Raw genomic sequence first — 19,588 nt, forward strand, 5'->3', positions numbered from 1 at the left:
ACACAGCACTTTGGTACTCACCCTTCTGGTGGACTGCTGTTCAGGAAATTTTAAGAGCTGAAACAGCCTATAATTTCTGCGTATAGAAAATATCACCTACATTCACTGCATCATTAAGGTTTGCATCAGATACTCTGGATTACAAGGCATAAGGTGGAATCTCTCCAAGCCTTAGCTATAGTCAATTTGTACCCAAGCAAAAAACAGGCGGGTCTAAAAAGAAGCTGATAAGCAGCAGTTTAGAAGGATGGAAAGGTTCCCTCTAACATATTCTTTTCTTCCCTCTAGTGTCTTCAAAGACAGACTTCAGAACCAGGCTACGTGCATCTCATCCAAACAGATGATTAAGGACCCCTCCACATGCAAGTATTAGACTGTGTCTTACATCACCCTGATTCTTATTAACTTAGCAAATAATGCCACCCCAAAACCAGTGAAGTGTAACTGACCAGAAAGACTGATAAATAAGAGTTCTGGAGGATAAAGACACAGAAAGATACACTGCATTTTTCTAATAATTGCATCTGCTGACTGACAGGCACTGAACGCTCTTGCAAGGAACCACATTCAGACTTCAGTGCAGCTGTGGATGGCCTGATCCAACCACACCACCGATGCACCTTTTGTAACTTTTGCTACTTTTTCCACTGCATCAATTTCAAACTTCTAGGCGAGACTTTCAAGTTATAAATAGCCTGGTGAATCTGAATCTTCTCTACTGTGGATGTCTTCAGAGTTCCTCTCACCTTCTGTTAAATTTCCTGTTACTTCACAGGTAAAATGTGCCTGCAATTACAGATAGAGTTTGCACTTGAAGATGCAGAACAAGATCTTGCAAGAACAAAGACTTCTATCTTTGCTGAAATTTCAGCTGGTGATGATCATAGATACATTAACATTAAAAAATTGTCCATCTCCTTGGATAAACCTTGTAAAGAATGTCCTTTAACTTTTATGTGTGACATCTCATCACAGCTAGCAACTTAAAAGAATCACCAGTGTGATTTTCCCTTAAGGGATCCTTACTTGAGACTCATAATATAGCTCAGAACTGTCCCAAAGGATGGATCCTGGCTGCATCGCACCTCCAGCCTGCTTGCTACCTTCTTGGAGGAGTCTTTGAACAACTGCTCAGAGAGTGTATGTTTCCAACAGCCACATGTCCTCTTCTGCCCAGGAACTAGTGGGTAATTAGAGATTGGGACACTACCACCTTGCTCACATGAAAAGAGGACATAAATCTTAGACCAAGTGTCTCCCTCCTGGCAGGAGGAACTGTCAGTGATGAAACCATTGAGCAGAGGAATATCACAAGCTGGATAAAGCTGTCACCCTGAAGTTAAACTGCCCTTATCTAACTGATCAGTAAGTATTGTAACATCCATTTCACACCAGAGCATATGGAGAAAGATGTGGAAACCAACACTTGCTGTGTTAAAATGTTTGGGTTTGGTCATGGCAAAAGTGATTATGTGTCACACTAAAGCAATTAACAACGCAATATTTATTTAGCAAAGTGAAAACACTGAAAACATTTGTAATAACATCTGTGAATAAGCATTATTTGCAAAGTATAGGCATAAAATAAAAAGCTACTCCCTCACAGACACTCTGCCACTTTCCACCTTTCCTTAGCTATCTGAATTAGCATTTTTCTGCTCTGCTCCATTCCACCTCCTGCTTTCAACAGCATTTGCCAATCATGTCCAGATTATAATGACCATTGTACTATGCAAGAGCCAAGTCCAAATAGTCTCTTTTGACAAATGAATATGATTTTTTTCAATGAGAGGTCCTAATCCAAAGAGGAGAACTGGGTAAAAGATTGATTCTACCACAGAAAAAAGACAACACTGAGACTACTTCCATCACCTCCAAAGGCATTCTGTGTTTTACTTTTTTCCCCCAGAGGTGGGGGTGGTAAGGGGCAGATTTAAACATTTATTTTTTTCATAAGAAATAGCTAGAGGAGAGAATGCAATACCACTATTCACATGGATTTCTCTCACCTTGTGCAACTGTCAGCTGAACACTATGCTCGTTTATTCTTCCTGTTCAGAATAATTGGTCTAAAAAAACCGAGGCAATTGCAGCTAATCTAGTACTTAACATACACTTAGCTGCTGTTGCCAGACCTCAGAGAACCTCAGTTTTCAAAGCCTCTATACTTAACAGCTTTTTTCCCCCTCAATACCTGGAAACTATTTTTCAGGAATGATAAAATTTAAAGAAATTGCACCAAATATGCTATCACTTCAGCCTGGACAGGCAATGCGTGTTAAATCTATCTCCATGAGCCAAGACTTAAATTTAAACTTATATTGAAAGAGTGCAAGGCATTAATGTGTAAACTCATACTGTATTTTGGTCTCTAAATTAAGTTTACAGACTCCACTGAGTCTGAGACTTCATAATGAAGTACCAGGAGTGTCCAAAGCTAAGATAACCCTGATGATAATTTGCATTTGTCAACTACATTTTCTCTGACAACAGAGCAAACTATTTCAGCATACAAATTATATTTGGATGAATACAAAGAACTATTTTAAAATCCCCACCGGTGTGACTAAGGGTTTTTTGTTTTTCAATCTATCCTAAACCTATGTGCCTTTCCTTTCCTACAGTTATTTAAAATATCAAAATACAGGATGAAAGAAAGAGTAAATCCACAAAAAAATCTGGTATTAAAAATATTTGCCATTCAAAAATAGACCAAGTAAAATTTACTATTACCCAGATGGCTTTCATAAAATATCTTCAAAAATTTACTGTAGAAACTAATGATGTACCTCCTCCATGCAAGAAGAAAGCAAGCTCAGAAATGGAGAAAAACATTATGTGTTACTGTTAAACTAAAAGGAAAGAAGATCAGATGCCTTGAAACTGTGATTTGCATCAAAGTAAGAGATATTCAGCAAGGGGCAAACAGACACTTACACAAAGAGCAATGACAGAATACAGATACACCTCTAATCTTAAACTGTATGCTATATGCAACTTGTACTGCAGCATTGGGGTTTTTTTGATCATTTCTCTTCAGAAAAGACAAGAGAACAGCACCATACCTACTCAGCTTGCAATTTTGGTTAATTTTAAAAGACACCTTTATCTCACAAATCACAATTCTTTTTCACGCTAATTCGTGAATAGTTTTATAAAACATCAACAGTATTTTCTTTTTAAAAATCTGATTTGAAATTCTCTTTCTCTGTTTTTAATGCTCATTTCTGAACAGGCAGTCTACTCATCACCTGGAACTTCCTGTTATTGTACATTATTATATGTTGAGGCAGGATCCAGTTCTCCTAAGTCCCACACATCGCTATAAAACACTTGTGTACAAGGCTACACCCTGGTCTGTGTGACACAACATAAATATGATGAAATAGTTTGGTTCACCAGTTTGGTATGTCACATTCCATTCAGAATTTAGAAATGTCAAGTGTCTTCAAGTTGGTGGCATCCCTCTACACTTTTTTCTTCAATGTACATATTTCAATGGAAATAAGACTATTAACACTTAATCAGTAAAGACAGAAAAAAGCTTTTTTTTTTTAAGTTAAACCTATCTATCAAAATGCTGCCATCAAAAGAAACTCCATTAATTAAAATTCTTTGAAAATTTGTATTTGAAGTAACAAAAATTCCTTTGGTAAATATTTCAGCCTTACATGCAAAAGGCATTCAGGATTTAATTAAAAGCTACATATTGCTGAAAGATGCAATCATAAGGAAAAAATCACACCATTTATAGGACAGGGCAATAAAAAGATGGTAGGAACTCTGTACTATGTTGATCTTAAATCTAAAAGGTGACGAAAGTCACTCCCTGTATGACTAGCAAGGGCGATGCTTCTGTTTTTATAGAACTTGAGAAAAACATAAAATAGCATTCACATTGCTTTCACTTCACTTATCTTGACTAATTGTCTTTTCTGATTCTTATTAACAGCCTTTTCAGACCTTATTATTGTAAGATTGTAATAATACATGCTTTGTGCAAAAAAACCCCAAAATACATTACTTCCGAAAGGTGGAAAAATTAAGAGCACTGAAATAAAAACACAAAGCCTTTTACTTTTAGGTGTCCTGTATAAACAGTTCAGTCCAATGCTCACTACTGTAATTATTAAAAGATTGTTCAGTAAGATGTGAAATTATTGGGTTGTCTCAGTCAGCTTCCCACTAGACAGGTGCATATTTCTAATGGTTTTCACTGCCATGGCATCACAATATCCAAAGAAAAGAGCAATATGACAAAGTTTAGCAAATGAAACAATTCCAGTATTAACCTGGAGTCCATTCTGTCAATTGAGACAGAGTGCCAGTCCCTAGAGCTGTCAAACTGTCACACTTTACTAATGCAGACTTCACTTTAACATTAATAAAGAAAGGGCAGTAGACAGCCTAATTTATTTAACGGTCAGCCTCCATGAGGAAGAAACACTTGTGCAGGACTCTGGGACTGCCTCTCTAACAGAGATGCCCTTGCTGCTGCCCACGCAGCCTTCACACTCTAAAGGGAGAGAATGATAAACTTCTCCCCCAGCCTTTAGGGAGGCTAATCCTCCATCTCCAATATTATTTATAAATTTGATTTATGGCTCCTTTACCTAAATAATCAAAAAAATACACACACTTAGACTTCTCAGTTTTGCAACCACGTAATGCAAAGGAATCACAAGCCTTATTCTTCATAATATCATTAATTTACACTATATCTTGATATCAAACATCATAATGTCATCTGAAACCCTCTACGTTTTAAAAGCTGGAAAACATGTAAGGACGCTTCGAACTTTCCCAAGCACGCATGATCAATACATGATAAAGAACCCACTTCTGGGTATCCCATGCAAACGATGAAACAGAAGAACAAAGTCGAAGAAACAGAACCAAATACAAATTAAGTGACAACAGACCATAAACAAAGCCTTTTCCTCCAGACTGACCCTGGATTTCTATTTGGAAAGCAGACTTGAATCTGAAGAAAGAAGTGGTGGTTGAGCAGAAACATATATCACATTTTCTAACTACCATATCATTTCTCACCTACTAGTTTTTGAAGAATGACTCCCAACATGAGAAAAGTTACGGATGATTAAAGAATAATATGCTAAATAAGATGCATCTCCTTGTAAGGTGACTAAGAATAATAAAATAAAAAACAGGAGTCACAGTAGTTTCCTTTTTCATCTTTTAAGGAAGGAAAAGTACCCACACAAAACTGTCACTCCAGCTGAAGTTGTGTGAGGCTGATACTCTCTTTAATGACAACCAGGATTATAAGACATATTTTGTTGTTTTGCTTTTACGCATTAGGTATTGCTCTAATCCCTTTTTGACTCAAGAAAATTATGGTACCTGTGATGCAGAATAAAAAAAAGTCTTCTAAAATTAAAACCCAATACCATTTCACACATCTGATCAGTCCCTCTCTTATTGTCAGATGTTGCAATGCTACAGTTTTTCATGACCCATCTGGGCAAACCTGTCCCAAACAAAACACCTTTACCTGTGCTCTTTCTGACACTCACAGAAAAATCTGTAAATGGCTGGCAAAAATATGAATGCAGGCTTGTAAATTTATCTAGAGACAGAGTAGAATTTTTCTACGCTGTCTATCCCTAGGAAGCCATAGATAAATAATGAAGAAACCGTAAGGCAAATACTGTATCTCACATATGCATGCATGCAAATCAAAGTACAACTTTTATGCAAACTAGATAATGCACTTCCAAACGTACTTAACCAAGATATATATGCTGTCTCTGAGGAAGAAGAATGAAATTATGCCACTAATACCATGACTGTCCAAGACATCCTCAAAGGATAAAGAAAGAACAAGAAAACTGGAGAGGGAACAGAATGGCACAACACCAAATACTCTCTGTAAAAAAATAAAAGACAACACGCAGCTTAGAAACATGAATTGCAAATGAAGACGGAGCCCACAAAGCCAGCAGAATTCTGTAGACTGCTCCAAAGGCATCATCATCGATATTTGTAACACTATATTCCATACCCTTAAAAGGAACAAGGTTGAAAAAAATGAAAGCATGTTAAACAAGGCTATAGACTGTCAAAGAGACAGAAACCAAGTAACAAGAGTAAAAGAAAAAAGTACAGTTCAAGATGTAATACACAAAAAGAAGCCCTTCCAATGAGAATGAAAAATACCCACAATACACAACAGAAAAAATTCTTTATGAATCACTAAAATTCACTGAGCCAGTAAGAACACTGGGAATTACAAATCTTATCACTCCTTGTCTGCTGTGCTTGTCCTCATCAAAAGCACAAAACACTTATTTTTTTAAACCACAGGAGTAGACCTCAACATGCTCAACACCACCAGCTAATGAGAAGGACAAATGTCAAGTGATGCTATCACTCCTAATTTTATGGAGTTAGGATTGACGAAGAAATAAACCGAACTGAGCAACTGTGGTAACAACGTGAAGCCATTTCAGAATTCAAATCAAAATGCTGTCTTCAGTTAGGAAGTTGTAAAAGCCCATACTTGTGCAAATTTAAAAAAAAAAAAGCCAGAAAGCCATAGCAAAGAGTTTAAGGAGAGACATGGGCAAGAATTTATCCCTTTTTATGGCATATCAAGAAAATTTACATTGCTTATTGTTGTTTTAAGCCTGTTTTCCTTTTTTTAAATCATCATCTTGTCTACTTTGACTTGCCTCAAAACCTGATTCAACAGGTATGAGAACGACAGGTTTCTGACAAGCATATGGAAAACTAATGAAAATACTGAATAAAAATTATTTACTCTTAATTCTTATAACTTTGTTATAACTACACAAGAATGAGGACATTGCTGTCCTTAGCAAAAAAATCCAGCTTTTTTTTTAAACTTCCTTTTCTTTGTAACATTCTAAGAAGATGTAAGTATTATGAAAAAAAAAATCTAAATTAAGGTTTCCATTTACTGATGTAGTGTACCAGTTAGAAAGCTCTTGTGACCTTCCACAAACAGACCTCAACAAAACTTAGAAGAAATACAGGATTAAAGTACTTCTGTCTATCACCTCTCTGCCCCAGAGGACCCAGTGCACCAATACCACAACCACTCACTCTTCTGAAGACAGTGTAGAATTCAGTGGGAAAAGGGCACAATAATCCCTTGAAGACCAAGAGTCTAATGACCTTTTCTATGTTAAATTAGGACATTTAGGTGCACTGTAGTGGATAGCAATTATCAATACCCACCATACTTTAAAAAAAAACATAATCCACTAAGATAAAGCCACATCTCTTTAATTTCATAATTTTATCGCCCTTACATGCAAGATTTAATGTGAAATTCTACTTTACCAAAGACTTCCATACCACTGTCATGCTTCACCTCATTGCTTAAAACCCTAGGAGTAAAAGGCCCTCCTGCTTTGCTACTCACACATGCAACCTACTAAGCAGTGCATTTAAGAAAATGGCTATGAATCATGGTTTGCTTTTCATCATATGCTCCAGGTCACAGAGAAGCTAAGGCACTAGAAGCCTCCTCCTCTACTTCTTATGGGAAAAATTCATTAAATCCTTCATCACAACTCTATTGATTTGCTCCCTTCCACCACTCAACACAAACACAGACAGCAGAGGGAACCCCCTGTGGTTATTAACAATTTGGGGGTGATAGTGTTATGGCTGACTTAGCATGTGCCTTAACATTTGAGTTTTATATGTCAAAAGATTTAATTTTTTCTGAACTTGGCATCATGGAAGATCATGAGATACCACCATGCAGCCTTAACACTAAATCTAACTATTTGTCAAAAATTTTGGCTTGTAGATATATGAGTAACTGTGGTTATCATGTATGATTGCAGCTGACACATGACTGTGTTACAGAAAAAGTACAAGGTGCTGCCTGGTTGTTAAAGGGTTCCTTTTGTTCCTGTAGACTTCACTGTGCTGTAACAGTGGTGATGGTTTTGCTGTGAAACCAGGATGAATGTCCCAAAATCCAATAGCTCTAGTGCCTCTATAAATGGGCATGTCTGTAATGCCCACCAGTCTTTCTACTTACACCTGTAGCTAACTCTTTTATCCTAGCCTATGAACTTTTACAGATACACAATTCTTTATTCATTAAACTTGTCAGGCAGCCTGGTAAGAGTTCTACATGCAAAGTGAATTGGTTCTACAAATTTAATATTTAGCTGTTTCACTTCAGTGCATTACTGCCACCAAAGTGCAGAGAAAGGAGTGTTGGAGGTAACCAGGGCCTCCCTGTGCACATGAGCCAGTCTGCACTCAGGAAGGAATGAGAGCAGTAAAAGTTGCTACCATTTTGGGTTCGTATCAACATATTTATCTGGTATCACCAAAAAGTGGAGCAAGCAGTCCCACTGATTCCTTAATAACTCAGAATCACAGAATTTCTGGTTGGAAAAGGTCTCTGGAGGTCATCTGCTAGCAACACTAGGTAGGGCCAGCTAGGGCTTTGTCTAGTACAACCTGGACAACTGCCAAGGATGGAGATACCATGGACTCATTGGGTAATGTGTTCCAGCACTGCACTACCCTCCTGGTGAAAAGCAATTACTAAATTATTTCTGAAACTGTAAGGATTGCTTTGTCTCTTACCACTGAGTTCCTAACATTGATTATGTTGGCTATTCACAACTGCTTCTGTTGAAGTATGTCAGACAGGTAATAAACAGTCTATCAGGTCTTGTGAGATGCTCAGCTTGCTTTCAAAAGCAGTATTTCTAACTCCTGCTGAAACCAATGAGATCAGAGGGCAGCCTGCATATCTCAAGACTGATTTGTTGAAGTTTAAAAACCCTACAAAAAGTCAAATTCATAACACTGGAGAAAAAAAAATGCATTAGTGTATTACAGCGCTGCATAGTTTATCTGAATAAATGTTGTGCATTAACAGTGTTGCCAGCTTCTAACTAGAAAGCAATCATGAAGACAACTATTTTATTGTATTAGCTTTACTGTGCAGTAGATCCAGACAAAGAAAATATTTTCTACTACTAACCTTACCAATTTTTGGCATGACTGCCTTTTTCAAGAGCACTGCTATACTAGACTTCTCAATCTGTTTGAAACTTAGCTTAAAAGAAAGTAAGACAATCATCGTGCTAACATGTTAAAAATCACTGATAGTGTTTTTCATCACCACACGACTGACAGGACAGTTTCTTAGTGTGTTAGAAAGACAAAAGAATTTCTGACTAGCATTTTAAAATAAGATTTTTCTAAAGCTACCAGACTTAACTAACTTCAAATCTCTGAGGCAGTCAAGTAATACACATACCTGCAATTGGAATATTCTGTGAGACTGACAACTGTACATCTCCAGTCCCAGGTGGCATGTCAATTACTAAATAGTCCAGCTGACCCCAGTCAACCTAGAAGACAACAGTAAAAATGTATGTTGGAGGTCTGAAGTGGTTTTATTTAAGGCATTTTGTGTTTTATGGCAGTCCTTGTTTCCTATAACGTAAAACAAGTGAACCAAGGACACCTCAAAAGACTGCTACTGAGATGCCTTTTAGTCACACTTTCAGTACAGGATCAAGCCATTATTTTTCTAAGAGATGCAATCTTTGCTGATCACTCAAACTACGAGCGCAACTTTATTATTAACCTTATGAACATAATCCTTATTGAATTCATCCCCCCCAAAAAGCAGCAACAACTTAAGACTTTTAGTTTGCAGCTGCGTAATCGCAGGCTAGAAGCAAATGTTAGGTAAAATTCAGGTTAAAACTCCACATTTCAAATACAGCTTAGGAATTGTTTCCATTCATTTAAAACCAATTTTGCTTGCTTCTTATCACTTGTTTGAAACTACATATAAATCTTTAGCAATTTTTTTCTGGTTTGTTGTTGCAAAGTTAGAGCTATCATTACTGAATTTTTTCTAGGAAAAAGAACTGTTGGGAGAAAAAACAAACAAACAAACAACAGATTTGTTAAATTAAAATTACCAGGTATAATTATACAAACTTACAACGTACATAAGACATCACACAATTTTAAAAGTTTACTGGTTGCTGGGCATCAAATAAGAGTGACCATTAAAGATACTAGGCTCAAGTATGAGAATGCTGGAATGCTGTGATTATTTACATTCTTTACTAAGACAGATTTCCAGGAGAGCCAAATAACTCTCTCCAGAGCACCGTGTACTGCAATAAATGTTCTCTTCCTGAGAACAGAAACGGTCCTAGGCCTACTCTATATAATGTAAAGTCAAGCTATGCTTCGCATAACCATTTCCCAACAGTTAACTAGGCTTCGGGAAATCCTCGATTCAATTCTGACATGGTGCAGGTTAGTACCAGCATGCTCTTCCTAGCCAGCAGTAATGTGTGAGGTCTTCTGTCTCTGCAGTACAGAAGCTTTAGAAATCATAACCAACTTAAAAATAAAGACCCACAAATGCCTCCCTCTCACTTTTCTCTCCACACAGACATAATGCAATTACATGGTATGTTTCCGATTCATACAAAATATGTAAGATACAATAGTATGAGCTGCTTTAATAGAGGAAAATACCAAACAAGAGCAGGATTTTACTTTCTCTTTTATTTTACACATTCCCTCAGTGTCACTTTAACAGCAAAAACAACTAACGTTTTGCCAGTCCCCCAGCTACTGTCCTGGAATGTTAGACCCTGTCAGGGGAACACTCATTCATTTTCTCCCAGTTCTTGTAGGGATGATGATGTTCTGGGGAAGCACAAGCAATATGAAATCCAGACCACTAACCCAATGTAGCACTCCAGTGAGAAATGGAATTTGGCACACCTCCCTTTCCTCACTTTCTATACAAAGGCTGCAGGAGCACTAAATGGTGCCTAAGACAGCCTAGCTAAATAAGAAATGCTACTTATGTTAACCACAGCAAACACTGTACTTTTTTCACATTTAATATTGATCTGTATTATCTATAATGTCTGCATTGTTTTATAATATCTATATTTTGTCAACAAAAATTACATATACCTAGCAGATTTCTGAAAGTAATTATCATTCATAATCATACTGAGACTATATGACCCCAAAGAAAAATTACAGATATGTGCAAAAATATATGTACAGAAACAAAAGCACAGGACAGAGAAGCCAGTTTATCTAAAAAAAAAAAAAAAAAAAAAAAAATCTGCTTTTTACTTTGTTTTTCTTAACTCATCTTGCTTAGTTATAAAGCAAGATAAATGCCAGTGCTGATGAATGCCTCCTTTTCCAGTGAAAATTACTTTGCTTACTTGAAGGCATGAACTTTACATTTCTATGTTTCTTAATTAAAAATTAACTATTATAAAGGTGACAAATTGAAAATACATAGCTGTTAAAAAGTAGCAGTAGTTTACAACATGAATAAAGTCAAGTTCCTTAAAGATTCGCAACTAAACACACAGATCCTCTATAAATAGTTAAGTGTGTAAATCTTAATATGCAAAAACGAATCTTTCATAACAATCACAACCATTTTGAAACACTAAGGTATATAGAGTTCTTCTTTTTAAAATGGATTAATTCAAAATACCTTTTTTTCCCCCAAGGTCTTCATAAAGGCTGATCCTAGCATCTTTTGTTAAGTCCAAATTTATAAGTTCAGTAATCATATTCTCCTTCCTTAAATACTTTTACAGCAACTATGAATAAACTGTTTTTTCTACTTTCTGCATTGCAGCAAGACGCAGTCCAGAAACACATCTGAGTGCCATTGTACTACTATCATTCTGACATAGTTTCCAATCACTTTGTCTGCTAAAAACACTTTGTTCTTGAAGAAACTTGGATATGAGCAGTTTTCAGCCTTTTTCTCCATGAGCTCAAAGTCAAGTCCTTTTAGGTACAGCACTGCCTCATGGAGTAGTACAAGACAATCCAAACTGCACCCTTATCAGAGGTAACTGGTTTTTTCTTTCCCACAGCTAAAAGCTGTCTGGTTTTGCATATACTTGCTGTCCCTAACTTTAAACTAGCTTTTGTGGAACAAGGCAACTTTCTGGGTTTGACCTATAGCTTTACTTTTCACTCTTACCAGAGGTTCTGCTCCTCCAACCTCTTCAAGCACTAGTCTCTTTCATGAAGCTCCATGTGATGATCCTTCTACCTAGCAAACATTACAGTTCCCCAAAGAAAAGGTCTAGACCTGCTCCACTACTATGTGGAACACTAACGGAGAAGACCTCAAATGCCAGTGCTCAAACCCTTTCCTAGGCTTTCAGTTTTGTGGGGAAGCACAAAGCAGTTGCTGCTCTTCTAAGCAGAGATAGCTGCCTTGGTAAAAACGTCTCCATGTAGAAGCTTTAAAGTAAAAGAACAGTTTTATAAATAGCTTACTGCTTCAAAAACACACAAAACAATTGTTGCTCGAGAAGTTAGTTTCAAAATTTACCACATATAGTAGCATGGGAGAATGGGTACAGAAATCAGAGAGCACCAGAGCTTTCTGCCTCAAGCTTCCTTAGTAAGTGACTCCGTAACAACAAAAAGAACTTCCACAACATGCACTTTCTGGATTGTCCTATGAGTAATCATTTTTATTAAAGTTATAAACCTCTGAAAACAGAAGTTAATAATGGAATCTTAAGCACATGGTGAATCTCATGGTTAATCTCATTGCTAGGCAACAGGAAAAAATACTCTGTTAATACATGGTGCAATTAAATTATAACAATTTATGGCACTGAAACCATCTTATTTCATGTATTTTCTTTAAATTCATGGATTGAAAAAAAAGAAATTAGCTGTCTTTATCAAATGAATTCTGCTCCATTATAATACTTATAAATCTGAGCACAGAAAAATGGAGAAGCTAGACCATCCCAGCAGCAGTGGAGAGGATCTGTTGCTGCTGTGCAGAGTAGGAGGAAGACAGGCTTTTGTCACACCAGTTCAGAAGAGGCAACAGTGAAGATGTCCATATGCGAGAACTACCCTGCACACACCTCTCAGTTATGCCACTGCTGTGGTGCTGAACTGGAGAAAGTCAGATGGCAAACTAGTCTGGAAAACTGCTCCTCATTAAAATTAACCTTGTTTATTCTGGACGTAGTCAAATAGTTATCCTCACAATTTTATTCTCTTCTTCTTCATTTGTAATTCGGGGTGAGAATGGAGAGCTGCACCACAATGACATAGCTATAGTTGCTGAAAAGAATTGAGCTAGTGTTTTTACCCAATAGCGAGCAGTGTCGTCTAGACACATGGATTTGCTCAGACTTGGGGTGGGGAACTCTGCACCTCATCCCATTTCGCTCTGTAGACTCCCTCTTACTCTCTTCTACTCTGCAAGAAGTAGATGATGAACACCGTGGAGTTCAGTTGCTCCTCCATTACCCTCCCACAGGAACACAAAAGCAATATGACAGTCTTTTATTAAACAAATTATTGAATGTAATTTGGAAGGTATAACAATTTGTTACAGAAGTGTACGTATTATTTAATGGGAGAATAAATTCCAGGTCTGTTACTAAATTTCAGCAAAGGAGGAAAAAAAGGGGGGAAAGACTTTTTAAATTAAATTTAGAACTGGAACATATAATCAGAGGAGTGGCTTTCTGAAATCCACTATTGCTATTCGTTCAACATTATTAAAATGGGACGTATAATCAGGCTGTGATATAAAACACTAATTTGAATGCAAATCCTGTTTATATGCAACAATTTACCAAATCAGGACCACTAGTCCTCATGTTCTCAATCAGTTCTGAGAGTGTGTCTGTATGCAAATGTGGCTGCATACAAGTAAATGAGCTCAGATTAACAGCACATTACAGTAAACGAGTTCCCTTTGCAAGCAATAAGCGGACAGCAGTTACAAAAGCCTGCCTTGTAGCATCTGAAATCTGTCAGCACCTTTGCATGTACAAAAGTGTTAATATCTTTGCCCCTCTAATATATACAGTGTGTAAAACATTTCAAACCATAGAAATGTAATTGCACTTTCCTTAAGTATAGCATTCATCTTTTTTTTAAAAGGTTTAACTTGACATTTATTGTTAAGCAATGTAATTAAGTGCCATGTGCTTCTGTGTATTTTCGCTTGCTCAAACACCACGAATGCTTCTATGTAAATTACTTTAATCAATCACTCTGTTTATGTGACAATTCATAATCAAAATACCAGATACACATTTTGAGTAAGGGTTCCAAATAGCAAGTTAAACCCAAGGTAGAACATAGAGATACAGATGGCATTTCTGCTGAGGAATGAAGCCTGAGCATCCTCTGTGCACAAGGCAGAAATGACAGAATATTAGCACAGAAGGATTGCTACTTGTGGTTTTGAAGTAATCCTGGTGTTTGGTAAATAACAGGAGATATTATTTATTTCTTCTTATTAAGAAGAATACATGCAGAGTTTCAATCAAGCAGCACTGCAGGTGCAGACTTGGCAGCAGCCAACTAAACTCTGAACACCAGTATCAGAGAAGTACCAAGAGCTACATTGCAGGCAGCTTAAGGTCTATTCCTGCCAGGTCCCCCCTCCTCCTAACTACTTTGTTGTGTATATAAATGATTTAACACAGGCAAACAGCTGAACAAAATAAAGGTAAGAAATGCTGTTGTTCAATGATTATCTATATATATATAACTGTTCACATATATTTACATCTTTTAGTGCAAAATAAACAAATATTTAAAAAGATTTCCTTGAAAAGTTACTTAAAGATTCTGCTTAAACATACATAGACATTAGGAACAAATAAGTAGTTTCATGATGTAAGAAAACAGATAATTTAGGAATAGTATAATGAAACATGGCACTTTAATGTAAAAAAAAAATAATACTTATTTTCACAAATATTTGATAAAGAAAGGAGACATTCCCCAGACATAAACCAGAAGATTTTTAGTCCCTATGGAAACTTGCTCTCTGGTAGTGAAGTAACTACTTAAACCATAGCAGGATATTCCATAGTGCTTAATACAACTTGACACTTTCTGAACAAAGACAACTGGCCCTTTGACTTGTCCTCTGATGCTTAAGCAATCTCAAAGCCTTGCAATCTAACACCATAAAAAACAGATGCACTGCAAAGGTTCAAACTCCCTCTAAAGTATTTCTGAGCAGCCTGTTCTGCAAAGTTCAGAGCAAAATTGAGGTGAAGCATAAGAACAGTTTGCTCCAAAGATTTCCACAAAAAGAAGGAAATTCTCCTATTCTTTCTCAATAGAGACTAAAAGTAACTTTTAGAAATAAGTGCCTAGGAAGAAAGCCAGGGTCCTGTTCAATTCAACAACCAAAACAGAAACTGGCCTCCTCCTCCCTGGTGGCTTTTAATAATGTTAAGAACTGAAGGCAAATGTAGTAGCCTGGAGTTTCTGTCACCTTCATTTATATAACCTACAAAGCTAAACAACTCCCAGAAGACTACAATAAAGAGGTTATTCTCTACGGGGTGTTCTAGGAGACAGAGGGAAAGCACTCAAGACTGGGTTCCTACTCCCCTTCAGAAAGCCCAGTCAACATCATGTCAGCCTGAAGGGAAGACAGCAGGCAGCTGTGGGGCACATCCACAAGACTCTGGGGACAATCTCGGGGGATGACTGAAAAGGAATATTTCTGTGCATTCCCAGCACAACTGATGGAGACTGTATCAGCACTACCATGTCTAAAAGACTCTTCCACTAGGTTCAAGTTGTTACTACAAAGAGTTCTTGTGAGCTGAGATTCCCATTTCTCAGGGATTCAAAGCACTTACTCTCTAAAAGACAACAGTTTGAGAAGCAAACTTTTATTATGCAGTCAGTCTTGAGATTGATCGTTGATCTGCTGCTCTCTACCCTTGACCCACAAACAGTCTGCACTACATAATTTGCAGAAACTTTTCTTCGAAACACACCATCCTTTTTTTCTTGTTCTATAATACAGAACTGTGTGTAGTTCAGCTGCTGAATAACAACATCTGGAAAAGAAATACAGAACGATGCAACTTTCTATTCCTATGTCTTTTAACAATAAAAGTAAGCACAAAAATAAAGTAATATAAAGGTAAACAAATCAGAATAAAGTGGGCTAGCATCACGTCATCTAATTAAACTAATCACCAGGTTGATGCAGCTATGTTAAGCACATCATCTAAACTATAGATTCTCTTTGAGCTCTCCCGACTAATACACAAAGGCAAAAGCATTATTTAGCTATCAAACCCAAAGCCAACAAAACATTTTTAAGGCAGTATTATCAGGACCCAGTTTAAGCTCATACAATTTATATATGCTGCCTAATTCAGATTTTCCCTACAATAATAACAGAAGGAAACATTGCAAGTGTTGATGACAAATATCAAAAGGGAGAAGCTTATTAAGCCCACTCCCCATACGTATTTTAGCCTCTATTTTTGTCATGATGTTAAAAGCTGATATATAGTTTAAGACTGAATGCTGAAACTATGCAACAGAAAGCAATGTTCCTAATTCTCTTCACAAGTTATTTAACTTCCTTAATCAATTCCTTATTGGGCTACCAACAAACTAATAAATGCATCATTTCACGCCCATCATCAAGACACTGATTTTAAATTAGCGCTTAAACTAAAAATCATTAGATTAAAAAGGTCAGAAAATTCAGTTTCTTAAGTACAACATACAACACTTTTTGTACAGAAAAGGGAACTTCTACAGAGGCCAGTCTAAGGCCTTCAGAAAAAGGATTACAGAAAAAAGTAACATGACAGATGTTATTCAAGTCACTTAAAATGTTGCTGAAGAAAACCCTCCAATATTACCATAAATTGTGCAATATAAAAACTGGAATAGAATCAATTAGATGTAGACACTGAACCACGGCCGAAAGACAGTAAATCTCAATATAGGACTTGGGTTTTTGCTTGGTGAGATGTTATCAGATTTCAGAGTAAGTAGCCTTGGGGTGAAACATTAAATTTCAATATTAAAATTTTTTTTTTTTAAATAACCTGTTTTTCACACATATGGACAATAATACATCCTCCAAACTTTCCGTACTTAAAATTCACAAGCACATCCTCTCCAGTCACTGAATTCAAAATAGTCTACCCTTCCTAATGAAACCAGCATTGGAGAGTCTGCTTGAATTACCTCAGAGCACAACAATCAATACTCCCAACAAGAAGTTGCAACAAGGCTACACAAAATACAGAACCTTTCAACTCCACAGGAAGACTCAAGAGGATGAGAGAGTGTGAAAAAAGAATGTAAGCTAGAGCATGTGCAAGAGCAAGCAAAGCAGATCAGTGACTTGCTGGGATTCTTCACCATGGGACTGTGAGGTTGGTATACGTTCTCTGTTAAAAGAGCCGCCTTTAGGTCAGAAAGGAAAAAGAACAACTGCATATAGGTTGTCCTTATGAAGAGTGCAACACAGAAAGTTCATTAAAGACACAGACAATGTAGAAATGAAAATAAATACGATTTTAATATTGTACAGATTTTGCAGTTGAATACGTAACATTCCCACAGTTTAAAGATGTGCTGAATGTCTTATTCCTAGAGTAGTAAAAGCATTTACTATGAATTAGGCAACCGATAATCTGTGAAAGCATCGCATATAGATTGCCAAAATAATTGCTGTGCCCACAGAACCATGCTTTTGCATTCACCAGTGCCCTCAGTTATGAATCTGCAACAATAAATTAAAAGTGTTACTTGTATTCTAAACCTAATTAAAATAATTTGCTGAAGGTGCCGACACCATGAGTTTCAGGGACATTCAGTGATTACTGCCAAGCAAGGAACAGTCTTCATATTTTCATTTGCTTCCCAGATTTTTGTTTAGCTCCAGTTCTTAGTTAATGGTTTTTATACAGAAGAAACTGTTTATATCTAGCAGAAAAAGTACTTAAAATGGGCACCCACTTTAGTTGCATAACAAAGAAGCTGTATTCTAAAGGCATCATTCTACTGGGAGAACATATTCCTTCTTTTAAAAGATACTGTTGATGGAGCAAAACACTGTTAAGAGGAGAAACATCTAAAACATCTACCACAGCTTGATAAATAGTACAGAAAAGTGGGGTTTTTCTTGGGGGGGGGGGGGGGGGGGGGGCAGGACACAACACAGAGACACTAATTTCTGGTACCTTAAGCACAATTACTTAACATTTGTGTCAATCACTTGGTATGTGAGAAATAATCACTTCCTACAAAGAATACTGCTACAAAAACTGCTGCTGTTCTTGGATATCTGCAGTTATTTTCTGGGAGCAAAAGAGATATGGGAGGATGGTGTGAGTGGAAGATCAGCCTGTCAGCTTCCAATGGTCAGAATGCAAGCTGGATTATTAAAAAAAAAAAAACCACCACATCTGTGCAATCAGTTTAACATCTATTAATTCAATATTAATTTTAAAAAGCTTTTTATATAGTTATATTCATAGTTTATTTACTAAGTAAAATTAGTGTGTAATGCTAAACAATGTATCAATGTTCAGGGTGGGGAGGTTTCAATTTTGTTTTGATCAAAAAGATGAAAAAGAAATGCTGAAAAATGGAAAAAAACATGCCTAAAAAGCAGCTTTGGTGAGCTCCACCTATGCATTCAGAAGCATCCCTAAAAATTCCCTCAAAGATCTTGACTACTCAGGAAGGGAAATACCAAAATCTCCATTGAGCACCAAGTTTCAACCAGAAGCCCATTTAGGATCCATTAATTATACACACATTTGTGAGAAAAGAGCAAGTCTTACAGGCCCAATGCTCTAAAAATACAACAAAAAAAACCCTAAACCAACCAAAGCCCGTGGTTCTGCTGTTATAATTGTGGCTGTTTAATATCTTAATTAGACATATGACAGAACCTATCTATGAACTGGAAGATGTAAGTTTCAGGTTCTCAGGCAGGTGGCATTTACCTGGGCCACTGTACAACCAAGAATGCAAAAGCCATAGAAGCAACCAGGACCCTATATGAGGCCAGTAGCTGAGGTATTCACCTGGAAAGCTGAAACTTCGGATTAACTGAATTTGCTGCATAGCACTGGTCACACTCCCTGCTCACACGTCTAGTCCTGGCCCCAGGAATCTTGCATCCCTAGCTGTAAAGCAGAAGGTTTTGACTGCTGTATGTGATTTCGGAGCACTCTCCTGGGTAGCAGGAAAAACGGGCTTAAATGCTAAACTAAGAAAGGAGCTGAACTTGCAGCTTCCATGTCCTGCCTGAATAGTTATGGAAACTTCCCAGGCTTTTATTATGAACAGAGAATGAGTTTGTGAAGCTAAACCAAAGGAAAGGTCTTGGCACCTAACAGAAGATACACAATTTTGGCTCTAAATCTCTGCTCCACAGAACTGTCCAACACAGGCTACAATTATGTGCTGAAATCCAGGACAGAGACAGAAAGTGACACACATCCCATAGGCTTTTTCCTAATAGCCTTCTCGCTCAACACCTTCAGTATTGTTCATTTCCAGCCAGTGAACCTATGACTTACACCATTAATTTCCACTTACTCCACACCAAGCTCTTAACTTCAGCACTCCAAGATACTGCACCTATTCTGCTAAGGCACTGCCACAGAGTATGAAGGTAAATCCAGGAGGGGAAAGTAACCCCTCAGATAGTACCACTGGGAATGCCAAGTGATGTATTACCACCATCCCAGGTATGCAGTGGCTC

At 37.1% G+C, this 19,588-nt stretch overlaps 1 protein-coding gene across 3 annotated transcripts in view; it reads right to left on the reverse strand.

Annotated features, from left to right (window-relative positions):
• NUBPL (NUBP iron-sulfur cluster assembly factor, mitochondrial) overlaps positions 1-19,588 on the reverse strand; it is a 95,789-nt gene that overhangs the window by 32,196 nt on the left and 44,005 nt on the right. For all 3 annotated transcript variants that reach the window (XM_069784020.1, XM_069784021.1, XM_069784019.1), the window contains exon 7: positions 9,284-9,377. In XM_069784020.1, coding sequence (XP_069640121.1) covers positions 9,284-9,377 — 94 coding nt within the window. The remainder of the gene's footprint in view (positions 1-9,283; positions 9,378-19,588) is intronic.

The sequence above is a fragment of the Haliaeetus albicilla genome, chromosome 5, assembly GCF_947461875.1.
Source record: "Haliaeetus albicilla chromosome 5, bHalAlb1.1, whole genome shotgun sequence".
Lineage (NCBI taxonomy): Eukaryota > Metazoa > Chordata > Aves > Accipitriformes > Accipitridae > Haliaeetus > Haliaeetus albicilla.